Genomic DNA, 12,281 nt, shown 5'->3' on the forward strand with positions numbered 1-12,281 from the left:
TTAGGTGGAGCGGGTTTTCCTGCAATTGTAGGGGAGGCTTTCCTGTTGTGCTCTGGCTGCGGCCGCCTCACAGTGAAAGAGGCAGGCAGCACCGGGACAGGATTGCTGGAACGGGGGCAGCTGTTGCCACTGAGCTGCCAGCACCTTCTGAGGGGTCAGCACAGTCCCTGTCTCCGCAGCCATGCCCCGGCCGGGAGGAGGAGGAGGGCGGGATGCAGCGGTGGGTACCCGTGGGGTGGCTTCTTGCCAGCCAATGCCGGTGTGTGGGGGCTTGACATTGCAAGTAATTTGGGAAGTGTTTTCGAAGGTGTTTAGCAGTCATAAGGGAGGAGTGGAGGTTTGGTCTGTTGCTGTGACAAATTTTGTTTTCAGTACTGGAAACTCAAGGGAGAAAAGGGGAACTTTTTAGCAATGAATATTTGTCATCTTGTGTTTTCAAATGAGGGTTTGTTGTTGTCTTGTTGTCATGAAACTAGCAAGAGAGCTAAAGGGAGCGTTGGCATGTTCATACTGTTAACAACATCTGGGACATTATAATTCTGTTTTAGAAGTAACAGATGAAGCCTGAGATACATGTTTACATGAGAAGAATGAAAAAAATGCAGTAATTCCCTAAAGTCTGCTCCACTCCTTAAGCAAAGTCTTTCAAATCCCATTTATTTATTTCTAACTGATGAAGTTACATAACATAAACCTATGATGGCCTAGAGAATGTGTTTTTTCAAAGGATATACTTTTTAGCACTAGTATACTTAGAGTGATGGTCTGGTCATCACAGTTATTTTACACACAAGTTCAAAAGCCCACAAATTGCACCACTCATTTGGGGGAATCAGAAGCAAGTATAGCCCACAGGTAGAGAACTTATGTGATTTTCCTAGTTCAGTATTTCAAACTGAGCAATTTTCTGAGAACAAGATAAGCTGACAGTCAGGTAAATATTAAACTGGATAGTTAGCAAGCTCCTGGGGAAAAAAAAAAAAAAAAAGAAAAAGAAAAAAGAAAAGAAAAAGAGAGAGAAAAAAGAAAAAAAACACTTGACACTGGATTTGAGACTGGAGGTGGTGCAGAAACATGCCAATAATTCTTGCAAGGGTGCTACTCTATTGCAGTAATGGTGACTTAGTTGATAACTGACAGGAGACAGACAATTTATTCTAGCTTTTTTTGGATAATCTGTGAGACTTCATGTGTTGTGGATGAGTAGGGTCTCAAAGGGATGTAATTAAGCTATTGTTTTCTCTTTCCATGATATCTTAAAACCTAATAATCTATTTTCTGAGTGACATTAGGAATGTTTTAGTAAGAGACCTGTCTGGGGGTATTGACACAGTTGTTCAGAAGTGATTGTTCATATTGGTTGATTTTTCCTGCTCACTCTTAGGATGTTCTGAAGACTATCTGCAGGACAGTTAATTTGAGGATGTCAAGTAAAATAGTCTGACCACCTATAGTCAGTGGATACTCTTCATGTGTGTGTATGTGTGTGTCTGAGCATGTTTGGCAGAACATTCAGCCAATAGCCTTACAGTGAAAAAGCATTTCTGTTAATTTCATAAGGCTACTTGGCAATGCCTTTCCCAAGATCAGGAGCTCCCTGAGCACAGGAGAAGAGCTGTACAAACCAACCACCACCTGTGACTTCTGGTTCTTATCAAGTGAAGTATAAGTAAATTGGATCATTTATTCTTATCACTTAACTAAGCTGGATTAGAAACTGATGTTATCTTGTTTCTTAATTTACTTCAAATCCCAGAACACCTCTCTGGTCATCAATAGGGTTTAAAAAGAAATAGTACTATTCACTACTTTGGTTCCTAAGCTGCAAATTACATTACTGGTACAATGCAGCCCTTTGCTGCTCTTAATTTCTTATCTTGAAGCAATGAAGTTTTGCCACGGAGTGGTTACTAAAGACCTGTGAGGAAAGATTATGTGGTTGCATTTAATGATTGGTTTGTCTCAGGTCTTTAAATAGACTGTAAAGGAAAACATCCTTAAAGGATGTTAATGCATAGAAGAAAATATTTGAGATCACAAGGATTTATTGTAGTATGGGTATGCTTCTGTTAAGTAACACTTTCTCAAGAAATAGAAGTGGGTGTGCCTCTGGTAAACAATAAAGCATTACTGGTTCTTTGCAAAAAGCACCAGCTGACATGACTTAAAAAGTCCTCAGGAGAGGTTAAGTAGAAACTTGCCACTTTCTTGAGATTTGGCCTTATTAACAAGGAATAAAGACTGACTTTGCATCTCATTGTGAGTGGGAGGTGGTACCTCACTGAACAGGCTATGTTGGTTTGCCAAACCCTTGAGTGTCTTAGGGGGAGGACAGCAGGCTCTCATTAACCACTGCACTCAGCTCAGCATTTTTTTTCTCCTCTCAGTTGATCTCAACTTTTTCATTTGGTGTCCTATTGTGTCAGGGTCAGAACTTTTAGTCATGCAGTATTCTGTCCATTTGGGGTGATTTGGGTTAATATTGCCAATCAGTAACACTCAACCAACCTGAGGAGAGGACTAATAAAGTAGTAAAAACACTCTTTGGTATTGTGAGTGGAAGTAACTCAACTCTTTGAACCCTGCTCTGCTTTCAATATAAAGAACTGCAGCAGGATTAGTAGTTGTAAAACGAACAGGAAGAGCAAGGATCTTGCATCTGATTAATGATCTGCACTATAAGAAGGCAAGCTATTATGAATAAATTTAAGTTCAAGTTAGGTTTGCTATGCCAAGCAGGCTGGCCTTAAAGATTGCTGAGTGCAGATCCCATCACCTCTGTTTCTCAGGAACTGTCCGCACACCCTTCACATGCAGCAGGGACCAGAACCATCCAAATACAGAAAAATCCCTGTTCAGTAACATCGGCTAGTAACAGGCTATTTTGTGATCATTCTTCTGTAAGTCAATTTAGTTTTCTGTACATCCTTTCAGATCTTTGAAAATTAGGAATGATAGAAATGAGGCATGCTGGAAGAGACTTTTGGAAGCAAACTTGACTGATAAGTGATTGTGGGGTTCGTAAGAATATTCTTTAAAAAAGCAGAGCTGTAGATTCTCAATTTTCTTCTTTGAAGCTCAAGAACACTGGATATAGTTACTTGTTAGGTGATGCAGTCTTAATTTCTTACCCTAAGATCTTTATATAATTGGAACAAAATAAGTATATCTAGGAAGTAATTTAATCTTAAAGATAACTTAAAATTTTTTTAAATTAAGTACCTTTAGAGATGCCTATTTTTCTCTGGTGACTACCATGAGAACCTATAGAGACCAGTTCAAATGAATATCACCCTTTGTGTTCAGGATCATTAGGCAACTAGGGAGAGGAGCAGGTTTCTAATATTTGTTCCACTGGTCATTTGCTACAAAGTATTTTCAGACTTCTGCTCCAGTTTATAGGGCCAAAGAACGCTTCCAAGGTCATTCTGCTAACAGAATGGGAACCTGGTTCCCTGGGTGGAGTGGTAGAAACATGCTCATGGTGGCCCCAGTGGCAGCAGTAGGTTGGGAAGTGTCCCCATTCCTCTTGGAGCGGGTCTGGCGAGGGCCCTCATGATGTTTGCCAGTTCCCATTTGTTACTGCTGGGCCCAAGAAACCCCAGCTGAGTGCTTTCTGCACCAACCAGAGAGGTTTCTAACTACATGTGTCCTCTAAAATAGATTACCTTCAGAGCACAGATATAATTTGTTCCTTATCCTCCTCTCACTCCCACAGCTCACAGCTAATTTCCCCTTCTAATTACCTGATTACAATCTTGATTTTTAAATACATCATTGATCTGCAGTTCAGTGTACTGCAAGTACGCAAGTAGAGCAAGGAACTGCTCAGTGTTGGTCAGTGGTGTTTTTTGTTTGTTTGTTGTTGTATTGCTGTGATAGACCCAAGAATAAATGCCAATTTCTCAAGTGAAGAGTGTGAATTAAGTTGGAGAAGTGATTTTTGGAACAGATCTTCAGGCATAAGTTTATTAGGAGATCACGGCTAATGCCAGTAGACCTAATGTTGATCCACATGTGCTGAGGACTAAACAATCCTTTGCTTTCATTTCCATCAGGCATTTTGAGGAAATATTAAATCTTGTGTCTAATGAATATAAAGCTATAAGAATTGCAAGAATATAAAAAATAAAGGTAAAAAAGCATTCCAGATGTACCCTAATATAGGTATATGCATATATATAGATACATGTGTAATATTGTATCTAATATAACATTATAGATAATATTAAATCAGGTATTTACTGATTGCTTGAGGATTTATAGGGCACGATCTTTTTTATTTTTCTCCTTTTTTCTTGCATGTAGCTTTTGAGGCTCAGTTGTTTTTTGAGCTCCCATGAGAATGAATATGTGATGTTGTGCCAAAGACCTTAATTCAGTGAGATGTTCATCTCACTGAATAACATATAAGATTTGTCTTTTTGAAAATATATTCTGTTACTAGCATATGGTTCAACAAGAGAGGGATGTTGTCAAGGCTTTGCATCACGACAAACAGCATGGCAGATGTTCTTTTGCTGCATTAATATCCTTTAAATGCTGCAAACAACAATCTCAACAACATGGAAATATTGCATGTAACTTACTTGTAGACAAGGCAACTAATCATTCTTTTGTCAGTGAAAATGTATGAGTAGGATGAACTAGCCATTTTCTTTTATGCTGTGTATTTGTTTTTGCATACCAGGGGTTGATGAACAGGTGTTATCCTTTGAATATTTATTTATTTGCACTGTTTTGATTAAAAAAAAAAAAAGTGGAAAAACAAGTGTTTCTGTGTTTGAGGGTGTGTGCAGCTTGTTTGCTTTAGTGCTACAGAAATTTTCATTAAAATTTTTTAAAGAAAAAAAAATCTGATTTTTGATTATTAGCCCCCTATACACTACTTACACAAATTACAATACTGAGATGAACATCTCACTAGCTGTGCTGTTGAAAACTGCTAGCATCATGAATTACTCGTAAGCTTCAATGTCTGTGATGCAGAAAGTAAAAGCGGTAATGGACTTGAGAAAAACTGGGCTATGAAGCAGTCCATTGGTTTAATCACATTTGAAATGTTTATTGAATGTGATGTAAAGCAATCAGATTCATTTGTTGGAAGGAGCAGTTGTTCCCAAGACAATTTTGTGTATATCCTAAAGTGGGATAGAAAATGGCAAAAAGAACATTTTCTTGCTTTTTGTTTTAGAGCTAACAGAAAAAATTGCAAGTGTTTTTTTATTGCCCATGCCAGATTTTATGACAGGAACGTAAATTTAAAATTTTCCTTTTATAGTGCACTTAACAGAAAAATACTGCCGCTTTGAAAACTGCAGCTGTGTATTATGATAGTAGACTATTTAAGCACTTGCCATAGTTCATTCAGGAAGAGTGTGTGTGCTAACTGTAATTCTTCTTTTACTACACACCTAGGATATATAGGCCCACATACATGCATACATACATGCATAACACATTTTATTACCTTTCAAACCCAGATTTTCATGTTTCATATGAAATTTTATTTCATATTCATATAGTGGTAGTTTAATAAATCTTTTTGTCTAACTAAAAAAGTTGGCGAGTATATCCTACAAAAATCATGTCATCTACAAGTGTTTAATCTTCAATTTTGCAATCTTGTGTCCATTTATGAACATTTCCCTATATGAGTTTGGAGGACCAGGGCTGACATAGTCTTGCTGTAACAGGCATTCAGTAGCAGCTTTAAGGCAACAAATTGTTAGATAATATTGTTAGGAGAAGATGTTATTCCAACCTCCTTGGATGAATTATGGCCATAATTCACCAAAATGCAACAAGCTGTGATTTTGTCAGTGAGATGACACATCAAGTAATTCTGGAACTTGGCACTTGTCCTGCTCTTTTGCCCAGTGCTATTTGTTACTAAGATGCTTCAGATTTGCAGAATGGTACACAACTCTGTTTCCTCCCTCAGTGTCACTGAGGTCACTACAATTTTAAAGTTCACTGAAACAGCTTTAAATCATGCTGTGACTTCCCTGCTAGGAGCAAGGGTGGAAAGTGAATATTCTTAAGATGTCTTCCACTGCTGTTTCTTTCACTCCTGGTAGCTTTTCTTCTCACCTTCTCTGAAGGTTGTAGAAACAGCTGGAATAAAAATGGATGGGACACAACTAGAGCAGGAGGCAACATGTGCCATGCTAAAACACTGTCAGCTAAATTTATTCTAATAGTTAGAGATTTATTCATCCTGTCTGCACAGGGAGAATTCTGTAGTGCTTTACTGCCTAAAAGTGACCTCACCATACTGCAATTTTTGAAACATTTATATTTAAGTGTAGTTTTATATTTTAGTCATTTTACTTCAGACATTACGTTAACACTTCTAAAATATCATGTTTTAGCTTGAATGTACTGAGTTAAGGTCAACAAAGTTCTTTGGCAATATTAAACTATCATTACTTTCTTAGTAGAACAAATATAAATCATTACCAATATTACTGATCATTCGTAGAATCATAGATCGGCTTGGGTTGGAAGGGACCTACTTCACCTAGTTCCAACCCCTCTGCCATAGGCAGTGATGCCACCCACTACATCAGGTTGCTCAAAGCTCCAGCCAACCTGGTCTTGGACACCTCCAGGGATGGGACATCCACAGATTCTCTGGACAACCTGTTTCAGTGCCTCACCACCCTCTGAGTGAAGAATTTCCTCCTGACATCTAATCTAAATCTCCCTCTTTTAGTTTAAAACCATTCCCTCTGTCCTTTCATTATCTGATCAAGCAAGAAGTTGTTCTCCATCTTTTTCATAAGCCCCTTTTAAGTACTGAAAATCCGCAATGAGGTCACCCTGGAGCCTTCTCTTCTTCAGGTTGAACATCACCAGCTCTCTCAGCCTTTCATCATAGTAGAGGTGCTCCAGCCCTCTGACCAACTTTGTGTCCCTCCTCAGGACTCATTCTAACATGTCCACATTCTTCTTGTGCTCGCGGCCCCAGACCTGGATGCAGCACTCCAGGTGCGGCCTCACAAAGGCAGAGTAGAGGGGGATAGTCACCTCCCTCAACCTGCTGGTCACATCTTTGGGTTAACAGCAATGAGAAACAGATAAAAGTAAAGCCTGCAACAGGTTATCAGTTGCCCCGCCATTGAACGTGACAAGATAAGATGAAAGGTACTACCTGGGTTGAACTTTAAAGATTGCTGTTCGCCTTCTCGAAGTATCTTCTTATCTTAGCATCACCAGATCCTGTGTTATTGCTGCTGGATCACAAGGATCTGCTGGATTACTTGCCTTTTTCACAAGGAGGTTGGCAAAATAATTTTTTTAGATATTAGTTGCAATTTGTTGGTAGTCATTTGAGTGCAGAAAGAGTTCTAGCCATAAATGGGTATTTGCTGTAAGAACATCTTCACGTAGCAGTGTGGCTTGCAATACTTTTCTAAAGGCAGGTGATTTCTTCAGAACATAGAAGGGCATTGCTTTCAATGAGAAAATGCTTACCATTCTGGTTCATGGAAATCTCCCTGTACAGAGATGTTCTGATATTTTTGTCCTGCTGCTTCTATATATTGATTTTTGTATTTAAAGTGCGAGGATCATTCATAAAGCTGACACCCCCAGCAATGAGAAATCAGGATTGAACTTACAGTCAGCTATGGGTTGACTTCAGGTCCACCAAATCACCATATTTTCCTATAGATGATAACATTTTAAAGAGTGATGAACTGCACATTTTATGTCCTCCTCAGCAAGTATATTTTTAAGACTTCGATTTTTTTGGGTCTCATTACGATCAGTGATAACGGTTTTCCACTGACTTTGGTAGTATCTCTGATCTGTAATTCTACAAGTATACAGCAAACGGAAGATATAATATAGCTTTTTTTGCTGCATAACATTGTATTCAGTTATGAAACAGTTTGACAGATTATTTTTATATCTGTTCAGCTCTGATGGCACTTAACATATTGAAATTTATCTATTTCAGATTTAGTTTTCATTTTTCTTATGTCTCTTTAGTACAGAAGAGCTTTGTGTGCTCTTCTGTGCCACTGAAAACATTAATATCTCCTGCAAAAATAGTAATGTACTTCAAAGAAGCTAACTCCACTAGGGTTAGTAGATGTCTTACCATGAACTACACTGGGATCAAGATTTCATTGACTTAATTGCTTACCATATAATGCAGAAGTAATTGTTGTGTCCCAGGGAGATATCACACTTCCAAAGTTACTGAAGTGTATTTTTCATTTTTAAATAGCACTTGTCTTTTGTCAATAACTTTTACTTTAATATCTTTTCTTTAAACATTAGAAAAGCAATACTTCTCATTCCAATGACACTTCGATAATAGTATAATTTTCTGCCAGAAATTTCATATTTTTGCAAATCTGAAATTATGAACTCTTTTTTTTTCCTTTTCCTTTCTGTGCCTAGAGGCTGTCTATGTGGCTTTCTGTTTATGGGCCATGTTGACTATGGAATACAACTATGTGCATGTATAAACCATGCATTATAACTGTCTGCCTAATCTTCCAGTTTACTGTTGCTATGATTTCTCTATCACACTCAAGAAAAAAATTTACTAAATATGAGACTTTAAGGCTGGTGTGTTTGAAAAATTCTGTAGCTGGATCAGCTGCACATTGCACTTCAGACACCAACCTAAAAGTCAAATCAGAAAATCAGTTGATTAAAGAGCAATCATTGGATTACCCAGAAAATGCAGCCCCTCTTCAGTGCCTCTTAACGTATTCATTATTCAGTCCCAGATGCACCATGTTTTGACGTATTGGCAGCTGCAAAAGAAAAGAGGGAAAAGTCTTTTTTTTGTTGTTTGTTTCTATCAGTGTGCTCAGCTTTGATTACCTTGGAAGACAGGCTTTTATTGGCTTCTGTTCCAAGAAGTTTACAGTCTAAGATTAGATTTTGGCACCCTTGCTCTTACTGAATAGCATTATTCAGAAGTGACCGCTCTGTCAGGCCAGGTAGATCAGAATTGGTTATTGATTAGTATGATGGTGTGTACATAGAGCCATGACAATGATTCAAATACCTTTCCATGAGTCAGTGATGCAAATATTTTCTGCTGGTTTAATCTGTTCACCCCTTTTTTAGATAAGTAACATAGAAAACACTTTGGTTTAAAACAAAAATTTACTTTGAGATGGAAACTGAATGAATGAAACATTTTGGCACACAAGGGAATGGGAAGGATTTTGTACAGAAAGCAGAGCATTCAAGAAAGTCCCGTATCCCCAACACAATCCTTAGAAGCAAACCTGAGAGGTTGGCAGGTTTTCACTAGACAAGAGATGAGCAATGATTAGTTTGCCTGTTTGCCGCCTTAAAACGTTGTCTGCTGCCAGCCCCAAATCCCCTTCTCCCGTTTCCAGTACAGCTTTCAGCCTGCAGGATAAGCGGATGATGAGGTATACAGTTGTGGTGTGGAAGGGATTCAAACAAATGTAATGAGATTTTGATCTTCTGGGACTAGTGTGATACAAAGAGAGAAGAGGAGGAAAGACAAACTGTTCTTCATCTGTAGAAAATGCTTTCATCTTTTCTGTGCTGTGTGGCTATGGCTGAGGAGAGAGAAGGGAAGCTATCTTCCTGCTTATATCAAATTGCCAGGCCTTTAATTTTGACCAGATGCACCATATAATTATGGCAGCTGATGGATAGTTATAAAATGAATTAATCTTTGGCAAACTGAACTTCATTTTAAGTAATATCAGCATCACAGAAGATACAGGAAAGCAAATTCTTTGACGGGGTCAGTGCCTTTTTTAAATGCTTGGATTTCTTGGCAGAATAAAAGGGAGCATTTGTGCCAAGAGGCAAAATATTCTAATTTCTAAGCATGCCTCTGGAACAGATACCTTTGCTGCTCTTCCCACAGAGCAAGCAGGGCTGGATACTGACAGGCACTCTGAACCTTGCCCCCATCTGCTGAACTCTCCCATTTTCCTGAGGTTCCTATTGGCATTGTAGGTAGCATTCCTGACACTGTCACTGCACTCCGCACTCTAATTGTAACAAAGTACAGGAGGTTCAAGCATGCTTGTTTCCCAAGGCTGCTAATGAGCCTGAGCTCTCCTTACCCTTAATGAACCAAGACTTGTTTGGGGGGATTCTTGTCCATCCCTCTTTTTTCCTGGTCAGGGAAGGAGGCAAGGGTTCACAGAACTGAACAATGACTTTACAGTGTAAAGGCTATGCAGCTGTGCCATCTGAAGCTGTCTTCAGTTATGAGCAACAAAGCTTAAATAGATTGTACTGTGAGGAGGTACAGCTCCGTGAGTGTGAACCATAGCTCTTGCTTCTGCTTCACTGACCTGTCTGCTCGCAGCAGCGATAGGCCCCTGATGGGAGCTTCGGCAGGGAGAGCTGCGTAGGGCGACGCTTTCAAATTCACTCTGTAATGCTGAATGCAGAAAAGGAAGCAAAATGAAGTTTCAGTTGATCTCTGGGAGGGGTGTGCAACTGCCTTGTCTAGAAAATCCCATGCCTTCCATCTAAAAGTCATGGATTCCTAATCCACTTCAGATGATTAATAAGGCCACTAGAGCAAGCACTAAGTTCCTGAGTTTTAGCTATAAAGAATACTGACACAAAAGCACATGTGCATACACACACAAAACACTGAGCAAATCACACATTTCATTGTCTTCCTCTTTAGAGGCTCTTCTTGTGGATTAGAATCATCAGACATTTGGGCTAAACTACTGTTTAGTAGCAGTTTCGTTTGTTTCATCTAAATCTCTTTGGGCATTTCAGTTAGGACAATATAGAGCCCTTTGGAGATATTTACCAAAAACATGAATGCGATATATTTTTGTGCATATTTTTATGTATAAATACAGTACGTATGATCTTGAAATACACAGGAGCAATATATTAATATATATCATAATATACAATATATACATAAAAGATGTAAAAATATCATGTGCTTTCCTTGACACATTATTCCCTGTACATATTAATGTATATATTTGCACAGGTAAACAATGAGGTGTACTCTAAATGCTGTGCTATTGCTGTAATAGCAAATGAAAATTTCGGTCTCAGAAAATAACTCTGAGAACTGTATTAACAACAATAAATTTAAAGTTATCAGCTATAATACTCTGGACTGATCTTGCACAATGCTATATAACAGTGAGGGATCTTAAGAAAGTTTTACTAGTAGATTAGCAAAGCCAAAAGCAGCATCTGCAGAAGAAATCTGATTTCACTGTAATAGGCTATTTAAAGGTCATCATTTTGTATTTTTAGCAATGCACAGAAACATCCATTTTCCTCAATCATATGAGCAAGAAAGAGAACGCAAAAGCAATTAAGAACGGGTTTTTGGTTTGCATTCTTAAGTGAACAGAGAGAAAGGAGGGAAAGGAAAAAAAAAAAAAGTCTAGTTTTAAATACCTTGATGTGTGCATATGCAGTTTCAAAACTTTAGATCTCTCTCCCTCCTGGTATTGTGGATTGATAGCACCAGGAGCCGCAGCAAAAGCTGACAACCCCCCACGGCTGACCCCTCATGTTCTCTCTCGCCTAATCGAATTTTACGTGTGTTTCCAGATAGCTGATCAGCTTCCCTGGATTTCGCTGACACCACAGGAAAGCTTTGCCTGAAGATGGAAACACTGGAGTCGGAACTGACCTGCCCTATCTGTCTGGAGCTGTTTGAAGACCCGCTGCTGCTGCCCTGCGCTCACAGCCTCTGCTTCAACTGCGCACACCGCATCCTCGTCTCCCACTGCGCCACCAACGAGCCGGTGGAGTCTATCACCGCCTTCCAGTGCCCCACCTGCCGCTATGTCATCACCCTCAGCCAGCGTGGCTTAGAGGGGCTCAAGCGCAACGTCACCCTGCAGAACATCATCGACCGGTTTCAGAAAGCCTCGGTGAGCGGGCCCAACTCCCCCAGTGAGACCCGCCGGGAGCGGGCTTTCGACAGCAACAGCATGTCGTCCTGCGAGAAGGTCCTCTGCCAGTTCTGCGACCAGGACCCTGCCCAGGAGGCGGTGAAGACCTGCGTTACCTGTGAGGTCTCCTACTGCGAGGAGTGTCTGAAAGCCACTCACCCCAACAAGAAGCCCTTCACTGGCCACCGGCTGATCGAGCCCATCCCGGACTCGCACATCAGGGGATTAATGTGCTTGGAGCACGAGGACGAGAAGGTTAACATGTACTGCGTGACTGATGACCAGCTGATCTGTGCTTTGTGCAAGCTGGTCGGACGGCACCGTGACCATCAGGTGGCAGCTTTAAGCGAGCGCTATGACAAGTTAAAGGTT

General features: G+C 39.7%; 1 protein-coding gene across 10 annotated transcripts in view; it reads left to right on the plus strand.

Annotated features, from left to right (window-relative positions):
* Nucleotides 1-12,281, plus strand: part of MID1 (midline 1) — a 251,968-nt gene that overhangs the window by 134,428 nt on the left and 105,259 nt on the right. For 9 of the 10 annotated variants that reach the window (XM_083821997.1, XM_083822003.1, XM_083821995.1 and 6 more), the window contains exon 2: nucleotides 11,563-12,278. In XM_083821997.1, the coding sequence (XP_083678123.1) occupies nucleotides 11,619-12,278 (660 nt within the window). In that variant the 5' untranslated portion in view covers nucleotides 11,563-11,618. Of the gene's footprint in view, nucleotides 1-13; nucleotides 221-11,562; nucleotides 12,279-12,281 lie in introns of those variants that run through there. The other variant, XM_083821996.1, reaches the window with a different exon arrangement.

This window comes from Anser anser, assembly GCF_964211835.1.
Source record: "Anser anser genome assembly, chromosome: 1".
Taxonomy (NCBI): Eukaryota; Metazoa; Chordata; class Aves; order Anseriformes; family Anatidae; genus Anser; species Anser anser.